General features: G+C 51.5%; 1 protein-coding gene across 2 annotated transcripts; it reads right to left on the bottom strand.

Annotated features, from left to right (window-relative positions):
- Positions 1 to 5527: 5527 nt before the first annotated feature.
- Positions 5528 to 20061, bottom strand: PLAUR (plasminogen activator, urokinase receptor). 2 transcript variants are annotated; one of them, XM_047836721.1, is made up of 7 exons: positions 19766 to 20061; positions 17695 to 17805; positions 16118 to 16258; positions 9691 to 9849; positions 8990 to 9124; positions 7716 to 7862; positions 5528 to 6098 (listed from the first exon to the last, which is right to left on the bottom strand). In XM_047836721.1, exons 1-7 carry the CDS (start codon positions 19821 to 19823, stop codon positions 5845 to 5847), a joined length of 1005 nt encoding a protein of 334 aa, XP_047692677.1. In that variant the 5' UTR covers positions 19824 to 20061; the 3' UTR covers positions 5528 to 5844. The 2 variants fall into 2 exon arrangements, with proteins under 2 accessions (XP_047692677.1, XP_047692676.1); XM_047836720.1 differs by having other exon boundaries at positions 16118 to 16261; positions 19766 to 20057.
- Positions 20062 to 23647: the final 3586 nt, after the last annotated feature.

Raw genomic sequence — 23647 nt, forward strand, 5'->3', positions numbered from 1 at the left:
TCTATAAACTGGGGGAAGAGGCCTCGCATTCTCTGTCTTAGGACGGGTGGAAGAGAGATGTCTGACCTGGAGGTGGGAATCTGGGTTGGGAGGTAGGTCACTAACTGTTGTCTTTGCCCCGAGAAAGGTCCCCTTGCCCATGGCTCCTGCTCCATGACCAATGTCTCCTGCTTCAGCTGAAGGACACCCCAGTAGATGTCGGTTTGGTTCTCGTCTCTCTTCTTTGGGCCCCGCCATTCTTCCCTTCCAAGGATATCAGGAGAGTGGTGGTCCTGTCCACACCCTGCGGCACATCAGGGTACTTTATCCATTAGGGTTTTCATTCAGGTGACAGCAAATCCGACCCAAGTGGCTTCAGAGAAAGAGAACTGGGCCACATAGAAAAAAGTGTCGGGTACAGCTGGCTTCAGCATGGCCCGTCTGTCTCTCTGTCCTAAGGGTAAGTGGCTCCCCTCATGTTGCAAGATGACTGGCAACCACACCTTTCCTTCTCATCTGGAGAGAGGAAAAAGCAAGACACAAGGAGATGGAGAGAGCCAGACTGAAAGAGACTGAGGGGAGGGGAAGAGAGAGAGAGAGGGGGAGAAGAGGTTTAAGCTTCTTCAGCAGAGTGGGGAAATACTTTTCCCCAGAAGCTCCTAGAAAACCTTTCACTGGGTTTCATTGTAAATTTTTGGAAATGTTGGGATGGTGCAGACTGGATGTTAATTGTTTACTCGATATCATTCTGTGAGATAATAGAAATATATGTATGTATATGGTCTTTGCCCCTGGCTCCTGACGCAGAGCTCCCGAAAGCCTTGTAATTTCCTGGGCGATAGGAATGTCTTTTTTTTTTTTTTTTCCAATTTTTTTAATGTTTATTTATTTGTGAGAGACACAGAGTGTGAGTGGGGGAGGGGCAGAGAGAGGGAGACAGAATCCAAAGCTCTGAGCTGTCAGCACAGAGCCCGAAGCGGGGCTCGAACCCACCGACCGTGATAGCGTGACCTGAACCAAAGTCGGATGCTTAACCGACTGAGCCACCCAGGCGCCCCGGAATGTCTTTTGTTTTAATGAGGTGACTCTGGGTGGGTTTCTGGATGGCTCCCAGGTGAGAGTTGGTTCCTGGGATAGAGCAAGCAAGCCATGATGAGATGGGAAGCTTGGAATTTTCCGTCCTGCCCCACCCCCCCACCCCCCCAAGAAGGGAGAGAGTGAAAAATGGAGTTAGAGAACGATCACGCCTATGTGATGGGGGGGGTCCTCCAGGTTGGTGAGCACCAGAAGGTGCTGGGCTAGTGGTGCTCCTGGAGAAGCTTCGTGCCCCTTCCCATAAACCTTGTCCTATGAGTCACTTCCATCAGGATGTTCATCCGTATCCTTTGTCATATCCTTTTACAACCTACTGGTAAATGTAAGTAAACTATTTCCCTCAATTCTATGAGCCGCTGTAGCAAATTAACCCACCCCTAAGAGGGGGTCATGGGAACCTCTGGGTTTTAACCGGTAGGTCGGAAGCACAGGTGACCACCTGCCCTTGTGACTGGCATCTGAGGTGGAGAGTGTGTTTGTGGGACTGAGCCCTTAACCTGTGGGATCTGACGCGATCTCCAGGCCGATTGTGTCAACGTTGGGTGACGTTGTAGGACACCCGGCACAGGTCACAGAGAACCGCTTGCTGCGGGGAAAACTCCCCCACATTTGGTGAACAGAAGTGTTGTGAGCGTGGCAGCGGCAGTGTGGCAGTGAAGGGACAGGAGGCACACAGGAGAAAGACACAGTAGGAAGAACTGGGTGTTTTTTTTTTTTTTTTCCTTACACATTCCCTCCCTCTTTTTCCTCTTTTTTTTTTAAAAAAAATTTTTTTTTAACGTTTATTTATTTTTGGGACAGAGAGAGACAGAGCATGAGCATGAACGGGGGAGGGGCAGAGAGAGAGGGAGACACGGAATCGGAAGCAGGCTCCGGGCTCCGAGCCATCAGCCCAGAGCCTGACGCGGGGCTCGAACTCACGGACCGCAAGATCGTGACCTGAGCCGAAGTCGGACGCTCAACCGACTGAGCCACCCAGGCGCCCCCTCTTTTTCCTTTTTAAGAGAATCCTGATTTTGTTCAGGCATCCACCTTTCTTTAATAGCCAGATGATGTGAGGGAAGCCTCAGGAGTGCGGTCTAAATATACTTTTGCCTGATATTGTGGTTCCACGGCCTCTTCCAGTGGTTGTTGTAGGCATAGGTGTATGAAACAAGTCAGGCAAGCACAATGTGAAGGCAAGTCGGCTGGGGAGTTTTGGGTTAAGCTTTCTTTGTTTCAAAAAAGAGGCCTACGAAGAGATGGCCTTTTGTTGTTGCCTCTGAATGTGGGTGTGATGTCTGGAATTGCCGCGGCCATCTTGAGGCCATGAGGTGGACAAGCCTGAATAGATCTTTCAGGACATGGCAGAATTAGTCAACTCAGGCACTGCCCTGACTCATGATCGCTTGTTATGTAAGATAATCAATTTCGTCTTTGTTTCAACCATTCTGAGTTGGGTGCCCTATCACACACATCCCTGGCCTCCATGTTGCCTCTGATTCGTATAGAATGTATGGAGGCAGCCCTGCTTACAGATTAAAGCATTAAAGCTTAACGATTAAAGTGATAGTTTTCTTTTTCAGTTGTTCCCCCAACCTGGTGGTCGGATCTCTCTCCTAGGGGTCACTTTCCCCACTCTCGCCGAGTGGGCTGCATAGTAGGACCATAGGAGCAGTGGATGCCTGTTCACAGCCTGAACAACTGTACGCAGTGACTTAGATAGGAACTTCCCTGGGTGTAGCAGAGAGGGTCAGAGGCAGAGGCCTGGCCCAAACTAGACCCCATCAGAACCTGTCTGCTAGCTAACAGTTTGGAACCGGCACACGAGGAGTTCTTGGTGCTTGACATTTCAACGGCATATTTGGCTCCTCTGTGTGAAGCAGAAGAAGGTGGTCTGTGGAGAGACAGAAAAATAAAGCGGAAGCCCACGAGGGAAACCACACAGTCGGAGAGAGACAGAGAGACAGAGAGATTCTGCAAAAGGGAGACAGCCTTGTGATTTCGCGCAGCGTTTCAATTCTGTTTCTTGTCCCTGGTGAGGCCCAGAGACTAGCTCCTGCTTGGATTCTAAACTTCCAATAACGTTGTCGTTTTGCTTAAGTCAGCTTAAACAGGTTTTATTTCTTGCAACCGAAATCCCTCCACAAAAACCTGGGAGCCATTAACGATGAGGTCCTGATCACAGGCTCCGGTGTAGAACATTATGAGAAATGTATCCCCGAGCCTCAATATCTGCTGTTGGTCATTGTGGGACGAGTATTTCAAACCTCTGATCCTTACTGGAGGGCATGCCAGGAGGTGTAATCCTAGCCTCCAACCTCTGCCCCACGGTCTCATGGGAGATGCAGTCCTAGCCTCCATTCCTGCTGTAAGGCATCATGGGAAATGTATTCCTTCCCCTCCAATCTCTGCTGTAGGGCATCATGGTGGGTGTAGTTCTTGCCTCCCACCTCTGTGGTAGGGAATCATGGGAAAGGTGAAACTACCCTCAATTTTCATTCTAGAGCGTCTCAGAAAATGTTACCTTGGCCTTGTCTCTGCTGTTGGGAATCAGGAGAGGACCTAGCCCTAGCTCAGTTTTTGTTGCACGATACCCTAGAAGATGTGATCTTTCCTTCCTTCCTTCCTTCCCTACTTTCTTTCTTAATTACCTGCCACGTTCCAGGCATTATTCTTCTAGATACTGCGAAGACAGCAGCAGTGAGCCGATAAAGGTCTTGCCCGTTTTGGAGGTTATAGTGGGGAGAGTTAGCAAAAAACCAAACCAGTGACTGTTCCTGTGAACCACTGCAGCATAACAAAATGCCCTAAAACTCAGTGGTGGAAAACCCTCACCTTTTTATTTTATGATTCTGCGGGGCAGGAATTTGAGCAAGGCACAGCAGGATCAGTGCATGTCTTGCCCCACAATGAACTGGGGCCCAAATGGGCTGGCTTAAACAGCTGTAGGGGGGTGGGATGGTTCATTTGGGGCCGTATATCTCAAACCTTGGCTCTCGCTGCTGGCTGGTGGTGTGGATCGAATCGTGTCCCCGTCCCCACTGAGAAATACGTTGAAGTTCTAACCCCTACGAGGTACGAATGTGACCTTGTTTGGAAATAGGGACTTTGCAGATGTGATTAAGATGAGGTCACACTGGATTAGGGTGGGCCCCTAAATCCAATGACCCGGTGTCCTTATAGGGAGCGAGAGGGATTTGGAGCCACACGGCCACATTCACTGAGAGGAAGGCCATGTGATGACAGAGGCAGGGACTGGAGTAGTGTGGCTCCAAGCCCAGGAACGCCCAGGATTGTCAGCAACCCCCAGAGGCTAGGATGAGGCCAGGAAGGATTCTTCACCAGCGACTTTAGAAGGAGCACATCTGCTGCCAATACCTTGATTTCCAACTTCTAGTATCCAGAACTCTCAGAGAATACATTTCTGTTGCTGGAAGCCACCTGCTTCAAAAGTTTGTAGTTAGTCCGGCAGTCCTAGGAAATGAAAACAGCTGGGCGTCCTGATTCTCCTGCACATGCCGTCAGCTGGGGTCGCGATGTCCGGGGTCGCTCCCTTGCCCACTTGTCTGGTGTCTGGGCTGAGCTGGCTGGAACATCTGGGGCTCTCTCCCCATATGGCATCCATGTTATGAATAGCGTGGGTGTCCCCGGAGCATGGCAGTCTCGGTGTAGGAGGACTTTCACATGGCAGCTGGCTTCCCCAGAGCCAGTTTCTTAAGCCTGGGCCCAGAACACGACATGACATAGCTTCCAGACCACCTTCTGTTGGCCAAAGCAGTCACAGAGCCACTCACGTTCAAGAGCTGGAGATGCCACCCCACCTCGTTAAGCCACCACAATGACCATCAGTGATGTGTGATTAGAGGAGGTCCTAAAAGGAAACCCTGTCCCTTACCTGCCCCAGATACCTTGGAAGATGTCTTCTCCTTTTGTTCGTTAGCCATAGGGTGCTGGGGAATGTAATTTTGTCTCTACGGGTTTGCCTCAGCAAACATGGGATTCTTCAGTGTTGTGCCCCCAGAGTGCCATTGAGATGAGAGTTGTTGTCTTTTTCTCGGTCAGTCCGAAGGCATCCTAGGAAATATAGCCCAGCCTCTATCTCCTGCCACCAGGGCATCAGTGGAGATGTAATCCTGCAGTGCCTCCAGGGAGCTCCGGCCATCAGAGTAACCCTCCCATTCATCTCCTGTCTCAGAGCCCCCTGGGAGAGGCAGATGCTGCTCCTTAGAACAACAAAGTAGTCTTGACCTTTTGGAGCTCGGGAGAAGAGACTGGAAGGTGAGTGCTTGGGTGAGCGAGTTGGAGCCCACAAATCGATGTGGAGGTGGCTTTGGGTGGGAGTCTACATGGGATCGTTCCCAAGGCTAGGGCCTCAAATGCCTCGGTCCTGCAGTGTGACCCCCGATTCCAGGAAAGGTGCCCCCGCCCCGCCTTCCTCCTCCCAAAGATAGATGCTACAGAGACGGGAAGATCGGGCCTTGTTCACTGGTATAAAAATCTTTATTTCAGTATAAAATATTAAATAAAACAAATATTAATTAATAATAACAACGATGGTGCAACGATACTACTATGACAAGACCTCTCCTGCTGGCCTGCAGCCTATCTCCAGCTTTTCTCCTCTGGTTCTACGACTCTGTGAGACAGGTGTCTTGACAGCTGGGATGGCTGAGACCCACAGAGGGCGGCACACTGGCCTGAGGTCACACAGCAAATCTGCAGCGCTGGAAGCCGAGGGAAGGGCAAAGGGTTCCCCTGGATCCAGCCAGGGCAGGGGGAGCGTGGGCTTCAGGTCCAGAGGAGAGTGCCCCCCCATAGTCTGGCACTTATAAGCAGGGTGACGGTGAGGCTGAGGTGGGCGGGACCACGCCGGGGGGCACCCCCCGTGCGTGGCTGGCGATCCAGGACTGGATGGTTACAGCCGTTTCCAGAACAGCAGGAGACGTTGAGATGGGTCAGGCTGAAGGCTTCAGCCACGTGGAGACTTTGGCACCATGAGGGGGTTGCACAGCCTCTCACTGTGTAGCTTGGGTTGCCCAGGCCTGAGGAGAGAGAAGGCTGTGTGAGCTCCTGGGGCTAGGCCTGGAATTCTCCCCAGGTGACATGCCACCTTGTGGTGGGCGCCACCCGAAGAAAGCGGCAGTTTTATTTTTTTTTTTTTTATTAAAAAAAAAAAATTTTTTTTTTCAACATTTATTTATTTTTGGGACAGAGAGAGACAGAGCATGAACCGGGGAGGGGCAGAGAGAGAGGGAGACACAGAATCTGGAACAGGCTCCAGGCTCCAAGCCATCAGCCCAGAGCCTGACGCGGGGCTCGAACTCACAGACCGCGAGATCGTGACCCGGCTGAAGTCGGACGCTCAACCGACTGCGCCACCCAGGCGCCCCGAAAGCGGCAGTTTTAAATGTGGTCCTTCGGGCCCTTCCAGGGGAAGTGTGAAGTCAAAATTATTCTCATAATAATGCTAAAACAGCATTTGGCTCTTCCGCTCTTTTATGCGTGCAGTGGGGTCTTCCAGAAACCCTGGGATATGTGATCTCGCAGCCAACCGAATACAGAAGCAGATAGGAGGCTCCTGGGGCGCCTGGGTGGCTCAGTCGGTTAAGCGTCCGACTTTGGCTCAGGTCATGATCTCACGGTTTGTGAGTTCCAGCTCCACGTCGGGCTCTGTGCTGACAGCTCGGAGCCTGGAGCCTGCTTTGGATTCTGTGTTTTCTTCTCTCTCTGCCCCTCCCCCTCCCCCGCTCGTGCTCTGTCTCTCTCTGTCTCTCAAAAATAAATAAGAGTTAAAAAAAACGTGAAAAAAAAACAAACAAACAAACATAGGAGGATCCAGCTGTCTTCTGTTAAGCCAGGCATTAAAGATATTTGCAAAACGGTAGGCCAATGCCGGTCTTCTCATTAAATGTTTTCGTTGTGGAAAGTGGCATTAAAATTTTTTTTTTAAATAAAAAATATGTTCAGATGGGATGAAGTTTTATTTTAAAATAAATTAATAGGGGCGCCTGGGTGGCGCAGTCGGTTAAGCGTCCGACTTCAGCCAGGTCACGATCTTGCGGTCCGTGAGTTCGAGCCCCGCGTCAGGCTCTGGGCTGATGGCTCGGAGCCTGGAGCCTGTTTCCGATTCTGTGTCTCCCTCTCTCTCTGCCCCTCCCCCGTTCATGCTCTGTCTCTCTCTGTCCCAAAAATAAATAAAAAACGTTGAAAAAAAATTAAAAAAAAAAATAAATAAAAAATAAAAATAATAAAATAAAATAAATTAATAAATACATCTCACTTCTCACTTCTAATGCCATAAATATCTATAGAGATCATGGACACGAGTAATAGTTTTTAAGAGAATGAGGGAATTTTGAGATGAAAAACGTGGAGAACCACTGGAATAGAGAGACTGGTCCAGGATGGCACAGGACGGGAGCCCGCGATGTCCGTAGGAAGTCCCACCCACTTGGGGAAGCCCCGCCCCCAGAGAAGCCCACATTTCTGTTGCTGAAACACCCATTTCCTAATGGAAGCCCTAATTCCCGACTACACTTTGCACCCTCCCAAAGGAACTCCTACCTTTTCCACAGGAAGACCCATCTCTGTCAAGGCGACCTCTAGCCCACAGCCTCCCACCCACAACTCTCCTTTCCCAGCCTCCTAGAGGGGCTCACCATTACTGCCAGTGGCTTCCAGACATTGACTCATGGGGCCACGGCAGGCAGTCAGGGAAGTCTCTTCGGAGGAACATCCATGGGTGCTGTTCCCCTCACAGCTGTAACACTGGAGGCCATTCAGAGGCAGGTTTTGAAGCTCCACAACTTGGAAGCAGACAAGGACACAGAAACCAAGGAAATTAGCATGGGGGTCTGGGCAGGTGGGGTGGAGGGGTGTCCCTCCACGTATTACCTCCCTAGAACTGTCACCTCGCAGCCTGAGATGTCTTGGAGCCACCTTGTGGTCAGGCATTTGAACGGCACTCTCTTCTGGCGGGTTCTTTATAGAACCTCTGAGAGAAATCCCACCTCCCGGCTCCTCCTGAGCCCCCATCTGGCCAGGCACTGGGCAAGCAGCTGTGGAAGACCAAAGAGTCCAGCTACCCTGTCCAGTATGGTGGCCACTAGCCAAGTGTGGTTGTTTACATGGGCACTGAAGTTAGCTCGTATTAACTACAATTCAAAGTTCAGTTCACGTTTCAAGTGCTCAATGGCCAGATGAGGCAGTGGCTACCATATTGGAAGGCACGGATATAGAACATTTCCACCACTGTGAGAAGTTCTGTTGGACAGTACTGGTTTATAACACGAAGGAGCTGGATTACACTGGAGGGGAGGGACAGGGACACGTTTCCCCGAGGACCATACTTCAAAGCAGAGACCTAACAAATGAGAAGTAGCCAGCTAGGCAAACTCCCGTGGGCGAGACGTGTTCCTGGAGGAGAGGGCACTGCATGTGCAAAGGCCATGAGGCAGGATGGAGTTTGGATCAGTGCAGACTGTGAGGCAGACAGGTGCTGATCACATAGGGCATAGGACGGCCTTTGGATTTTATTCTGAGAGCAAGGGGAAGTCGCCACAGCGACTTGAGGAAGGAGGGGCCCATGCTTGCTCTGGTTTACATTTTTAAGAAATCACTCTTGCTGCTGTGCTGGGCACTGACTGTAGGGTGCAGGAGTGGAAGCAGGGGGGCCAGCAAGGTTACTGTAACAATGTAGGCAAGGGCTCCAGGTGGCTCAGACCAGGGAGGTGAGCAGTGGAAAGATTCTAGGAAGCATAAAGCATGGGTCTTGGCAAAGGTTTGACGGGCTCATCGAATTCCCACACAACCCATCTTTGAGGACGGAGAGACCTAGAGAGGAGGGGTGGCCTGCGAGTGAGTGGCAGCAGCCTGGGTACACCTCCCTGCCCCGACCCCAGGCCTCGCGTGGCGCGCGTCCCTTGCCCCTCACCTGGACCCCCGTTGCATTTGGTGGTGTTACAGCACTGCAGGAAATGGAAGGTGTGGTTGTTGTGGAAGCCGGTGGGGCCCGGGCAGCCAGGAAGGTTGCCACAGCCGCGGGTGTGGTGCTCATCCCTTGGACTGCCTGTAGGGGGCAGAGGAGAGAGATCAGGCTACTGGCCCGGGGCTGAGACTGGGTTTGCCCACGGCAGCAGTCATCTGCCGGGTTCCTGCTTCGTGGTTCATTACAGGACCCTCATTTTATTTGGGGCAGCCATTATCTAGCCAAAAGACACATTTTCCACCCGCCACAGGTGTAGTCATGTGACTGAGTTCTGGCCAATGTGATATAAATAGAAAGATTTCATGGGACTTCCAGAAAGGAGAACCCTCACGAAAGGAAAAGTGCCTATTTTTTGGTCCCTTTTTCTCATTCTTCTTCCTAGAACTTGGACATGAGGTCTGGAGCTCTGGCAGCCATCTTGGACTATGAGGCAATCTTGAGAATGGAAGCAGAGAAGAGAAGGCATCTGGGTTCCTGGTGACTGTAGAACTGTCCTAGTGGCCCAGGACTTCGGATCACTAGACTTTTGTGTGACAGAATTAACTTTCTGCCTCGCTTAAACGCTTGTTATTCTGGGGTGGTTGTTCAGTGCAGCCTTGGGACGGGACAAAGCAGGGAGGAGGAGCTGCTGGTAGGTTGGGGCTCACCTTCCAGGGTCCGGTGGGTCACCACCTCCAGGCACTGTTCTCCAGGGCTGCGGCATTGCAGGCTCTGGACCCAGCCTCTCTCACAGCTCAGGTCTGATGAGGCGCAGGAAACACATTCAAGGTAACGGCTTCGGGTTCGGGGAAAGGTGGGAGGCCGACCTGTTTGGGGAGGGGCGGGAGGGTGAGACCCCCTGGGAGAGTCCCGGAGATCTAGTTCCCTTGAAGACTCGCTTTAGCGTCAATTCCTCTTCATCTCACCCTTCAGCCAATCATCAAAGCCCTGCCCATCCCACCTCCTGAATCTTTCTAGCATCCATCCCCTCCTTTCCAGCCCCATGACCAGGTCAGACCGCCTTCAACACCAGGTTTGTCTTTGGCCTTCTGGTTTCCATCCTTGCCCCCCAACCCCACCAAGTGCATCCCCACACAGCCCTAGAAGGATGCTTCTAATTTTTTTTTTTTTTTAACATTTATTCAATTTTGAGAGACAGAGAGAGACAGAGCACGAGCAGGGTAGGGGCAGAGAGAGAAGGAGACACAGAATCTGAGCTCTCAGCACAGAGCTTGGAAGGATGCCTCTAATACTTGAATCCGACCCTGCCTCTGCTCTGCGCAAAACCCCTCCATGGCTCCCCGGTGCCCTCAGAATAAAATCCAAGCTACTCAGCACGGCATTCAAGGCCCATCAAAGTCTGGGTCCTGGCCACCTCTCCTGCCTCATCGCCCTCCACTAGCCCCTCAGGCTCTACCCCTCCACAACTTCCCACAGCCCCTGAGTGTACAGGCAGAACACGCTTCCTTGTTCCCTACTCTCCCTGCCCTGTCTCCTCCTACTCATTTTTCAGGCATCATCTCAAATTTCACCTCCTCTAAGAAGTCCTCCCCCACCTCCCAGGCCGGATCAGGTGCCCCTCTGGGCTCCCCTTCCAGCCACGCCCACTTTAGGTCCTCCCTGGGAGCCTCAGCGGCTAGGGCCGGGGCGGGGGGGGGGGGGGGGGGGGGGGGGGGGCTGTCTCCATCACTATCTTGTCCCAACACCACCCAGCACAGGGCCAGGGCCAGAGAAGATATTCAATAAATATTTGCTAAATGAATGAATCAACAATTGATCAAAACTCTGCTATCGTTCCCTGTGGTAGCCAGTGTCCGAGCCCCCATGACCCCTCGCTCCTGGTATGCGTGCCCTTAGAGGGGCTGACCTGTATAACTAAGAGGAATATTGCGGAAATGATGGTGTATAACTCTTGTGCAAGATCGTAAAAGGCACTGCAACTCCTCCCTGGCTCTCTCTTGGATTCCTTGGTCTGGAGGGGATCCAGCTATCACGTTGTTAGGACACTCAAATACTCCGCGTACTCGTCTACATGGCGAGGAACTGAGGCCTTGCCCAAGTCACGGGATCACATCGTCCGTGAGAGTGAAGCTGCCTTTGGAGCCAGCAGTCACCTTGACTACACCTGCATGAAAGATCTAGAATCATCTGTGTAAGTTACTTCCGGATTCTTGACCTTCAGAAACTTTGTGAAAGAATACACGCTTAATTTTGTTTCGAGTTTTGGGACAATCTGCAATGCGGCCACAGATAATTAATACACTCCCCAGTTGTGTCAGGGATCCAAGCCTCACTTGATCGATCTGTGAAAACTCGGCCTCTCACCCCTTCTGGTCCAGGCCAAGAGGATGAATTATTTTTCCCTGGAAACACCACAGCCATTTCCTCTGCCCAGGCCTTGGCCCACACCATTCCTGAGCCTGGCATGCCCTCCCCTTCCTGACCCCAAATATCCAAGTTGAGTTGGGGCCAAGTCTTACATAAGAGAGAGGATGGTCTCGGCCCCTGTCTTCAACTGGCAGGCCAGCTGCTGGAATCAGGTGAATCATTTACATCCAAAGCCAAATCGTCCCCGACCCTAAGGAAAAATAACTAAAATTCCAACATGAACTTCCATGAAAACAACAACAACAACAAACACCACTGGGTTTGGCTGCCGTCACCACTCCCATACCATTCTAGGGTCCCCTGGTGAACTTTTCTATCTCGTTCTTCTAAATGTGGGTGGTCCCCCAGGGCTCTGTCTTGGGCAGTTTTCATTTCTCACGGTACGCACTCTCCCATGGGGATGCTATCCATCGACCTGACTTCATTTCCATGTGTCTGCTGGGAACTCACTCCAGGCAGGACTTCTCTCTGAGCTCCACATCTGTGCACCCAACTGCTTCCTGGAGGCCCCCTGACCATCCCTCAAACACCTGAATCGCTACGTGCCCCAAGGGAAGCTCTCCATCTTCTCTAAACTGGTCCTTGGCTCCTGAATTCCACATCTCTGAGGTGGCCCAGTTCTTCAGTCCCCCAGGGCAGAAATCCGGCAGGTTCCTTGATCCTCTGCATCTAGCATCAATTTGGATACCTCTAGTTGCCCTGTCTTCTGGTTCTTTAATCCTTTTGCCGCACTGCACACATCTTTTAAGCACCTCTATTGAGCTGTTCATTTCGGTCACTATTCTGTATTTCCTGTTTGACTCTTAAAAAACGGACACCACCTTTCTGCTAAAATTTATCCGATTCTCTATTTTTTGGACTCTGTTGGGCATGGCTTATTCATTTATTAAAAAAATTTTTTTAATGTTTGTTTTTGAGAGAGAGACACACACAGAGTGCGAGTGGGGGAGGGTCAGAGAGAGAGGGAGACATAGAACCCGGAGCAGGCTCCAGGGTCCGAGCTGTCAGCACAGAGCCCGACGCGGGGGCTCGAACTCACAAACGGTGAGATCAGACCTGAGCCGAAGTTGGACGCTTAACTGACTGAGCCACCCAGGGGCCCTGATTATGGCTATTTTAAATTTCCCTGTCGGGGCCCCTGGGTGGCTCAGTCGGTTAAGCGTCCGACTTCGGCTCAGGTCATGATCTCGCGGTCCGTGAGTTCGAGCCCTGCGTCGGGCTCTGTGCTGACCGCTCAGAGCCTGGAGCCTGTTTCAGATTCTGTGTCTCCCTCTCTGACCGTCCCCCATTCATGCTCTGTCTCTCTCTGTCTCAAAAATAAATAAACATAAAAAAAAAATTAAAAAAAAAAAAATAAATTTCCCTGTCTAATAACTCTACTATCTGACTCGTTACGGGTCTGTTTCTACTGTTGGATTTTTCTCTTGGTTTCCTGTTAATTGGTCCTTTTTATTTTCTTCGGGGTACCTTGTAAGTTTTGATTAGATGCCAGACATCACAATGCAAATTTGTAAAGGCTCTAAATAATGTTATTTTCTTCCCAAGGGGGGTAGGGTTTCTTCCTGCTGACGATCAGATGGAGGCATTTTTAGGGCTGGTCTATTTCAGTTTTGCCCTTACGCCTCGGGTGTGGACTGAGAGGAAAGCGTGGGGTGGTTACCAAGGCCTCTCTCTCTCCAACTTGGCAACTTTGGTCTTTCCAGCATCATATGCCTGCTGGAATCTTTGCTCAGTTCTGTAACTTCCCAGATACTATTTTCTGCTGAGTTTCTTGGAGTTTCACCCTATGCACATACAGCCTGCCAATGACTTAAAAGAAGTTTGCAAATCTGGGGACTCCCTTTTCTGTGGTTCCATGTGTTCCAGGATTTTACCTCTCATTTTCTAGACACTCTGGCAGCCCTAGACTCTGACCCTTGTCTTCTCAGCCTAGTGATGATCTCCCTTATTTGGGTTCTATTTCCTCTCCTCAACAGTGAGTTGGAAAGTGCACCCAAGGAAACACCCAGCTCGTCTGCATAACTCAACTTCTGTGCTTCCCTTATTTCAAGGATCGTAGCATCTCAACTTCCTCTCTTCATTTGCTGCTCTCCAGTGACCTCAAATAATTATTTATAATTTGCCCAGCTTTTCTGGCTGTGACTGGCAGATTAGTCCAATACATGTGATCCCATCATGACCAGAACTGCAAACCAACCTCCATGTCTAATCCATCACTAAGTCCTGCTCATCTACCTGCTAAATAGTTCTTTTTTAAAGGATATTTATTTATGGAGCACCTGGGTGCCTCAGTTGGTTGAGCAGCCGACTTCAGCTCGGGTCATGATCTCTCGGTTCGTGAGTTCGGGCCCTGAGTCAGGCTCCGTGCTGACAGCTCAGAGCCTGGAGCCTGCTTCGGATTCTGTGTCTCCCTCCCTCTCTCTCTCCCTTCCTCGTTCATGCTCTGTCTGTCTCTCTCTCTCTCAAAAATGAATAAAAATTAAAAAAACGTTTTAATGTTTATTTATTATTTATTAATTAATTTATTTAGAGACAGACAGCATGAGTGAGGAAGGAACAGAGAGACAGAGGGAGAGAGAGAATCCCAAGCAGGCTCCACGCTGTCAGCACAGACCCTGATGTGGGGCTCGAACTCACAAACCTCGAGATCATGACCTGAGCTGAAACCAAGAGTCAGATACTCAACTGATGGAGTCACCTGGGCGCCCCCTCTGCTAAACAGTTCTTAAATCCACCCCCCTTCTCTCCAGCTGCATGGCTGACATTCTAATCCAGTCGCCCTCTTCTTCCTCTGGACAGCCTCAGCCAACTCCAAGTTGGACTCTCCTCATCTACCCTCCCTCCATCGTTGCTTCCCTCTGAGGTCAGAATAATTTGTTTAACAATCCAAATCTGATGGTGACACTCTCTGCTTAAAACCCTTCCATGACCTCCCACTGTTCCCCAGATGGTCTATGTTCCTCACCACAGCCTAGAAGGCCCTGTGTAATATGACCCTGTCAGGTGCACAAGCTCCTCTTGCCGGTTTTTTCCTCCCCGAAGCCATGCTACTTTCATCCACCTTTGTGCCTGTCGCTCTCCCCAGAAAACCCTTCCCACTGTCTTTTTTTTTTTTTTTAATTTTTTTTTTTAACGTTTTATTTATTTTTGAGACAGGGAGAGACAGAGCATGAACAGGGGAGGGTCAGAGAGAGGGAGACACAGAATCTGAAACAGGCTCCAGGCTCTGAGCTGTCAGCACAGAGCCCGACGCGGGGCTCGAACTCACGGACGTGAGATCATGACCTGAGCTGAAGTCGGCCGCTTAACCGACTGAGCCACCCAGGCGCCCCCCCCACTGTCTTTTTAATAATCTGACTCCTACTCATCCCTCAAGATCCAGCCTAGTCATTGCTTCCTGTAGGAAGACTTCCCTGACCTGAGTCCAGTATTTCCCCCAAGGGTCCCACAGCCCCAACGCTTCATTCCTCCCAGCCCCGATCACTCTGGTGTCTGTTTCCTTTATCTCAGCCCTGAAAGTTCTGGACTATGCTTCCCCATTACAGCTCTGACCCCTCTGATCTGTTTCCCCATCCTGGCGCTGACTAATCTTAGCAGTCACTGTCTGGTGATGGGTCTCTCACCCCCACTCCCACCCCACCGGACTGTAAGCCCAGTGGTAAGGCCCAAAGCTGTCCCGGTCACCTCTGTATCCCCAGTATCACATAAGTACAGGATGGGGTTTAACCAACTATTCCATTCACCACCCGCAGGATAAAATGGCCTTAGAAATGGGGCTGGTATAGTTTGACTACTTACTAAATTACTGAATTGACAGCTGCTGCCCCAAGCTTGCTGGTGGACCCCTGGCCACTCCCAACTCTCTCTTTATTTATTTCCTTAAAAAATCTTTTTTGTAATGTTTATTTATTTTTGAGAGAGGGAGAGAGAGAGAGAGAGAGAGAGAGAGAGAGAGAGAGAGCATGAATGGGGAAGGAGCAGAGACAGAGGGAGACATAGAATCCGAAGCAGGCTCCAGGCTCTGAATTGTCAGCACCGAGCCTGACGCGGGGCTTGAACCCACGAACCGTGAGATCATGACCTGAGCTGAATGCTCAGATGCTTAACTGACTGAACCACCCAGGCACCACCCCCCCCCAACTCTCTCTTTAGAACCCTGTGTTCCCAAGATTCATCAGCTAAGGTGGGAGGGGGGTGCTCCAGGAGGCTGTTCTGACTGGTCAGTGCCTTATGCATCGACTGATATTGTTAAATATTTTGAATATTATCTGCAATTAGAATTAATTGAGTCTACTCCATTATTAGTGCTTTCCTTGTGCAAATCTAACAGCAAGATGATGCTAGTGTCCCTTCCCTGAAAATAAACATCTGATTCAGTCCCCGCCAACAGATGGAAGTTTGAGGTCAGGATGGATGAACAAGAAACAGTGCAAACGCAGGTGCTCTGCTTAACTGACGTCATTGTGACTGGTCTGGACTTAGCCAATTTCCTTCCTCACCGGGTCCAGAAAGAGGAATCGGCATGCATGACCAAGCAACATGGATCCGTTGCTTTCTACCCTCTCCTGTGGGAACTTGAGCCTTTCTAAGCCTTTTTGTTAGACGGGCATTTGCATGGGGGCTGGTGGGGACAGGATCAGGAGAACGACAAGTTTGAGTCAGAGAGACGGTGCGGGGGTCGGGGATGGCAAGGGCTGCCCAACTCACCAGCTCTGGGTCGGTTGCACAAGTCAGACCCACACACGGCCTCCGTAAGAGTGATGATCTTCATGCCTGTCCGATAGCTCATGGTCCTGTTGCTTTTCTCTGGGTGAGCACAGCCTCTCTCCACCACCTCCAGCTCGTCACCTACTGTGAGGAATGCGTCTCTGTCACCCCAAAGGCTCCACTGGGCCCAACCGGCCTCTGATACTCCTGGTCATATGGTCACCCACTTCTGGGGCTGACCTCTTCTCTTGGGGCCAGCTGTCTCCCCTCTCCCCCTCCCAGCACAGAGAACCTACTCTCTCTTAGGGACAACACTGTTGTGGAGAACTTCTGGATCCATCTACCCCTCCTGCCCAGCTTAGCAGTGAGATGCCTCTAATAGGATTTTTTTTTTTTTTTTTTTTTTTAAGCAGGCTGCATGCCCAGCGCTGGGCTTGAACTCACGATGCTGAGATCAAGAGTCAAATGCTCCACCAACTGAGCCACCCAGGCTCCTCTCTAATAGGAATTTTTAAAGGCAAATGTTACAAGCTTGCCAAATAGTATAAGACAGTGATATAATAAATATTGTGTATCTGTCACCAAACTTTATAAAGTATTAGCATTTTGCTGTATTTTGTTTCAGATATTTTTGAAAAGGAACTTAAATTTAAAAGATACGTTTAGGGGCGCCTGGGTGGCTCAGTCGGTTAAGCGTCCGACTTCAGCTCAGGTCATGGTCTCAGCCTGTGAGTTTGAACCCCGCGTCGGGCTCTGGGCTGATGGCTCAGAGCCTGGAGCCTGCTTTGGACTCTGTGTCTCCCTCTCTCTCTGCCCCGCCCCTGCTCATGCTCTGTCTCTCTCTGTTTCCAAAATAAATAAAAACATTAAAAAAAAATTTTTTAAAGATACATTTAAAGTCTCCTGATCACTCCCCCACATCCACTGCCCTTATGCCCTGCCCAGAAGCAACTACTGATACAGACAATTCTCACACTAGGTGTGCCTAACATACTGTTGTTTATTTGGACAGTGTTTATTGTATATTGTTACATACTATTTATATTAAAAGGTATCATACTCTGCAATGTGCTTTTTCTCTCTCAACCTTATGTTTTTGAGATGTATCCACTTTAATGCCTATAGCTCTAGTTCCTTCATTTAAACTGCCTGCAGCATTCCATTGTGTGCTTATGCTATGTTTCTCCTCTGCTGATGACTAATCTGTATCACAGACGTCACTGCTGAGAACCTTCTTATACACGTGTCTCTGGGCACGTGTGTCCAAGGTTCTTCGGGCTTTCTATATTCCTAGGAGTCGAACTGCTGGCTGTGGGGTATGCTAATCTTCACCTGTACGAGATATTGCCAAATTGGTCTTTGCGGGGGATGCACCAATTTACCCCCGCTATTAACAGGGTCTGCAGCCTCACATTCTCATCCATTCTTTGCTTTGTCAGTGTTTCGAATGCTTGTCAATCTGGTGGGTGTGAAATGGGGTCTCCTTGTCTTTTTCCTTTGCACTTCCCTGATTACTGGTGAAATGAGGGTTCTTGGCCACTCAAGTTCCCTGCAGGAACCAAGTGCGGGAATCTCACCTTCCCACATGCGCATGAAGGTGGTCCTGCAGAGGTCCTGGCCCGGGGCACACTCTTCCACCTGGCACTTCCCGGTCCTCCCACACAGCATGCACTGCAGGCCCCAGGAGGCTGGGGGAAGAAAGAGGAGAGGAAAGGTTGTTATAGCTCCGTGCCAGGGTCCCCCCCTTGCCCCTTCATGCCCCAATACCGGGACCAAGTCTCCAGGCCCTGTGCACTCAAGTTTATGCTCCGCGTTCGGCCCGACCTTTAGTTCCAACCCTGGGTTCAGGCCAGCTGCTTCCAGTCTATCTCTAGCCCCACGTGGTACCTACGTCCCCCTACCCTAAAGTTCTATCCCCGCCCACAATACCTCTCTAAAGTCCCGCCCTGGCTCATTTTCCCTTGAATTCGGTACCCACGCGGGGCCAATCCTGAAAGTCCAGTCCTCACCCTCTGTCCATCTGGACCGTCTAGCCTAACTGCAGTTTAGGTGCTTTCCCCCACCACACCGGGCCTCTGTCTATTCTGCCTCTCAAGCCCTCCGAGGGGCGGTCTACGCTCACCCTACTGCAGCTGATCTTTGTTCTACCCCACTTCCCCGTGCCTTCCACCAACTATCCCCCCGTTAACGACCCCAAACTCTACTCTTTTCCCAAAGTTCTCTCCCCGACCATCAGCCCAGGCCTAAGCTCTAACTCCGCCCACCAGACCTCTGGAGGTTCTAACCCCCACTACTGTAGCCTCGGTCTAAGTTCTCTCCGGGCTCACCGTGAGCTCCTCCCCGGAAGCGCTCTCCCCGCCCACAGGCTCCTCCCCCAAAGCTCTCTCCCCGCCCACCGGCCCCTTCCCCGAAGTTCTCTCCCCGCCCACGGGCTCCTCCCGCGAAACTCTCTCCCCGCCCACCGGCTCCACCCCCAAAGCTCTCTCCCCGCCCACCGGCTCCTCCCACGAAGCTCTCTCCCTGCCCACCGGCCCCTTCCCCGAAGCGCTCTCCCCGCCCACAGGCTCCTCCCCCGAAGCTCTCTCCCCGCCCACCGGCCCCTTCCCCGAAGCTCTCTCCCCGCCCACAGGCTCCTCCCCCGAAACTCTCTCCCCGCCCACAGGCTCCTCCCACGAAGCTCTCTCCCCGCCCGCTAGTTCCTCCCGAGGTTCTAGCCCCAGCCCGCTGGCACGTCCTGTGGTTATAACTCCGCCCACTAGCTCCGCCCCAGCTCCTATCCCCGCCTACCAGGCCTCCCCTGCAGGGGGTCCCTTCCCCACCCCAAATTCGCACTCGCCTGGAGTCATTACTCATTCTTGGCCACGAATGATCCCGGAGAGCTTTTCGGGTTATTCAGTGTCGAACCACCCCGCAACCCGCGTTCCCGCCCCGCCTTGACTCAGTTCCTTCTCAATTTCCTCTCGTTTTTCAACACTCTCCGGTACATTTCCGGGGGAAAAGAGTAGAGAGGGTAGCGTTGGCCAGGGGACAGTGAAAGCAAAGGTCCTCGAGGCTCGAGGGACAAGCCCTGGATCCCAAGCCCCTGCCTCCGCGACGTTCGGCCTCTCTAGACCTCTTGTAAAATGAAGCGCCGTCCTCCCTGTCTTTCAAGCGGCTGGTCGGTGGGGGGAGATCCGACAGCGTGGAGAAGTCTGCGCAACGTTCCTGCTGCGGGGTCAGAATCCCACTTACTCAAGGGCTGGCTGTGTGACCTCGGACCGGTTACTTGACCTCTCTGTGCCGGTTTCCTTCTCTGAAGCAGGGCTAAGACTAGTCCAGCCCGTCCAGTTTGAAATTGCAAGGAAAGCGCTTAGAAGAGCGGCCGGAATAAAGAACGCACTCACTCGACGGTGGCTGTGGTTAACTACACGCCTTCGCTCGACTAATAATTGCCTGAGCACCTACTGTGGGCCAGGTACGGTGCTGTGTGCGGCTGCAGACAGCAGAAGGATTATTATTTGAGTGTGTGTGTGTGTCGGGGGGAGGGTGCTGGAGACTGAGCCCTCGCCCTCCAACCCGTCGAACTCTGAGCCCACCCCCCTCCCCCACCCTCTCCTCTAAGTTCAAGACCCAGCTCCCCGCTCAGAGGTTCCGGCATCCAGTCCCTACCTGGAATGCAGGTCTGAAACAGCAGCAGCAGCAGCGACAGCAGCAGCGGGCGGCCCATGTCTGGTGGCAGCAGGTCCTGTCGGCGGCCTCCCTGCACCTCTCAGTCTGGCCTGGGGAAGGAGACAGTTTTGTGGCCCCGGGGCTCCTCCCAGAGATTTTGCGAAAGAGCGAGTCAGCCGCAGATGCGTGGGTGACTCCCTCTCCTCCCCCCACACCCCTCCTCCTCAAAAACTTCCTTTGCCAGGGCGCGGCCGGCCAGGAGTAGGGGGGCTGGCTCTGCTCTGACTCATGTGTAGTGGTCACGGGCCGTCTCCAGTCAGCCGAGGTGCAAATTCCAATTCTCCTGCTTCCTGCTATGGGGCCTCGGGCGAAGGACCTCAGCGGGCCGCTTAAAACTCCTGATGGGACATTTGATCATCAGTTATCGTTAACGATTTCTGTTCGTTTTGTGAGAAGGGATAATGGTGTTGTGGTTATGTGGGGCAATGTCGTTATCATTAGAGATGCACGCGGGAATATTTGGAGGTGGAATAATGTAATGTCTCTAATTCGCCTTAAAGCACTTGATCCAAAAAAGTAGATCTTGCTGTTATGAAAATGGGTTTGCGGTTATGCGAGAAATCGTTCTTAGTTTTTAGAGACGCTGACTTAAATATTTAGAGGTGAATGTCATTGATGTCTGAGTTTACTTTAAAATGCTGTAGGAAACAAGAAAGGCAGAATACTTGTATCAATTATATCAGGGTAACCAGGGTAACTGACTTGCCATTCTGTCTCCTTCTCTGTGTGTTTGTAATGGTCCCTAATAGATTTTTTAAAAAGCAAAATAGGGGTGCCTGGGTGGCTCAGTTGGTTGGGCGTCCGACTTCGGCTCAGGTCATGATCTCCCAGTTCGTGGGTTCGAGCCCCGCGTCGGACTCTGTGCTGACAGCTCAGAGCCTGGAGCCTGCTTTGGATTCTGGGTCTCCTCTCTGCCTCTCCCATGCTCATGCTGTCTCTCTCTCTCTCTCTCTCTCTCTCTCTCTCAATAATAATTAAATGTTAAAAAAATGTTTTTTTTAATAAAATCACATGTAAAAGATGAAACAGTCTAGTGTCTCCATCTCGGGGTCCTTCTGACCGACCAATCAGAGCAATTTAATGCAGGTGGAATGTCTGAAGTAGTTGCTGGTCCCCAAGGAAGGCTCAACAAATTCCTTCAACATTTACCAAGGACCTGCTTTGTACCAGGCACTGGTCTGGGAACTGGGGACACAGCAGGAAACAAAGCAAAGTCCCTACCCTTGCCAATGGGGAGTAAACATGGGTTGTTTAATCTACGGTTGTCCGGCAGTGATAAGGAAGGTGGAAAGCGAACCTTGGTGAAGGAAGTGCAACGGTACAAGTGAGGCATGGTTAGTTCAAGTGGGGTGATGCGGAAGAGCTTCCCTGAGCAGGTGGCCTGTGAGCAGAGGCTGAATGGGGTGAGGGCAGAAGCTGGGTAGATGGTCCGGGAAGAGTTCCAGGGAGGGGCCGCAGGCAGTGCAAAGGTCCTGAGGTGGGAGTGTCCTGGTGGGATCAAGAACAGGAGAGTGGCCAGTGTGGCTGGAACAGAATAAGGGAGGGAAAGAGGAGTAGGCAATGGGTAAGTAGCACTCCCTCTACCGCTCTAATAACAGGTATTGCATTATTATTCTTACTAATTCATTGAAGCCTTAAGGTAATAATTTTAAGGTAAAGTAAGAAGAGTCACCCCAAAATCCTATCTTCTAAGAGGCAGTAGAGCCTAGTGTTTGTTTTTTTCACATTTATTTATTTTTGAGAGACGGGGTGAGACAGAGTACATGTGGGGGAGGGGCAGAGAGAGAGGGGGGCACAGAATCCGAAGCAGGCTCCAGGCTCTGAGCTGTCAGCACAGAGCCCGACGCGGGGCTTGAACTCACAAACCGCGAGATCGTGACCTGAGCCGAAGTCAGGCACTGGTCCTGCTGAGCCACCCAGGCGCCCCTCCATGCCTGCCTTTCTTTCTATCTCTCGGCCTCTTTCTCTCTGTGACTCGTTCTCAAGTGACACACACCTGTGAGGTCCAGTGACGTGTCATGAGAGGGGGCGGGCAGGAGGCTGGGTCCACGTACAATCCCAGAGGAGCTCCAGGAATGTCAGCTCCTTCCTCCTCCTGACTCACCGGGGCCTCACCCCTCTCCTCCCTGACTGCTGGGCCCTGAGGGGGGCCTGCAGGTTTCGGGGGCTTCCCCCAGCTGAGGAGAGGAGACTCTCATGCAGAGTCAGGGAGAAAGACCGTGAGAGACAGAGACACAGAGAGGGAGAGACGGTGAGAGAGACAGAGGGACAGATGGCGGGGAGGAGAGGAGAGGGGCCGTGGACAGACTGATTCAGGGGCGGCCAGACAGGGAGAGAGATCTCTTCACCTGAGAGGACAGAGACGGAGAGAAATGGACGCACGGAGACAGAGAGAGGCAGACACAGAGGCAGAAGCAGAGGGAGTTGGAGAGAACGACACCCAGTTCCTTCAGAGAGAGCAAGGGGAGACACAGAGACCGCATGTGTGAGTGCACACCCACGACCCCCTCAGCTTCTTGCCACCAGCCCGAAGCCCCTGACCTGGCTGTCAGTGGGGGCACGGCTGTGGCTCCAGGGGACACTAATGTGGCTTTCCCATCCAGGCCTGGCCACCTCCCAGATGTGGTGACATCACCTGTCAGGGCCTCCCTCTGCAAAAATGGGGAATGAGAGAGGAACCCCACCCACCCACCCACCTACCCCAGGAAGTGAAAGAGCTGGGAAACTCCTGAACTCCACACCCCTCTTTCCCCATTTTCCAGGCAGAGAAACTGAGGCATAAAGGAGAGACTTTATTTATTTAAAAAATCGTTCTAGGGGCGCCTGGGTGGCGCAGTCGGTTAAGCGTCCGACTTCAGCCAGGTCACGATCTCGTGGTCCATGAGTTCGAGCCCCGCGTCGGGCTCTGGGCTGATGGCTCGGAGCCTGGAGCCTGTTTCCGATTCTGTGTCTCCCTCTCTCTCTGCCCCTCCCCCGTTCATGCTCTGTCTCTCTCTGTCCCAAAAATAAATAAAAAACGTTGAAAAAAAAATTTAAAAAATCGTTCTAATGTTTATTTATTTTTTATTTATTTAAAAGAAATTTTAATGTTTATTTTTGAGAGAGAGAGAGAGACAGAGTGTGAGCAGGGGAGGGACAGAGAGAAGGAGGGAGACACAGAATCCGAAGCAGGCTCCAGGCTCCGAGCTTCCAGCACAGAGCCCGATGCGGGGCTCGAACCCACAAACTGCAAGATCATGACGTGAGCCGAAGTTGGACGCTTAACCGACCGAGCCACCCAGGAGCCCCACTGAGGGCTTTATCTTTATAACTTGGTGAATCCTCACAGGATCCTGTTTTGTAGTTGGGGGAACTAAAGTTTAAAAAGGCATGATTGGGGGTGCCTGGGTGGCTCAGTCCCTTAAGCATCCGACTTCGGCTCAGGTCACGATCTCGTGGTTCGAGAGTTCGAGCCCTGCGTCAGGCTCTGGGCTGATGCCTCGGAGCCTGGAGCCTCGAGCTTCGGATTCTCTGTGTCTCCCTCTCTCCCTGCCCCTCCCCTGCTCATGCTCTGTCTCTCTCTGTCTCTAAAAAATAAATACATGTTAAAAAAATTATTTGTAATAAATAAATAAATAAATAAATAAATAAAAAGGTGTGATTGGCTGAATAATGGCAGCCACAAATCTCCAGGTCCTAAACCCTGGAATCTGTGAGTGTTACCGTCTGCGTAAAAGGGGTCTTTGCAGACGTGATTAAGTTAAGGATCTCAAGATGGAAACATTATCTAGATGACCCTCGTGGGCCCTTGATGTAATCACAAGTGTCCTTACAGAGGGAGGC

Source organism: Prionailurus viverrinus, chromosome E2 (genome assembly GCF_022837055.1).
Source record: "Prionailurus viverrinus isolate Anna chromosome E2, UM_Priviv_1.0, whole genome shotgun sequence".
Lineage (NCBI taxonomy): Eukaryota > Metazoa > Chordata > Mammalia > Carnivora > Felidae > Prionailurus > Prionailurus viverrinus.

Bases quoted from the DNA above. Each gene is read 5' to 3' on its own strand.
- PLAUR (XM_047836720.1), bottom strand. From the start codon at position 19,823: ATGGGCCGCCCGCTGCTGCTGTCGCTGCTGCTGCTGCTGTTTCAGACC. The intron at 16,262-17,694 runs GTGAGATTCCCG...CATTCCTCACAG, and splicing joins CTTCATGCGCATGTGGGAAG to TAGGTGACGAGCTGGAGGTG. The intron at 7,863-8,989 runs GTGAGGGGCAAG...TCTGCTTCCAAG, and splicing joins CAAATGCAACGGGGGTCCAG to TTGTGGAGCTTCAAAACCTG.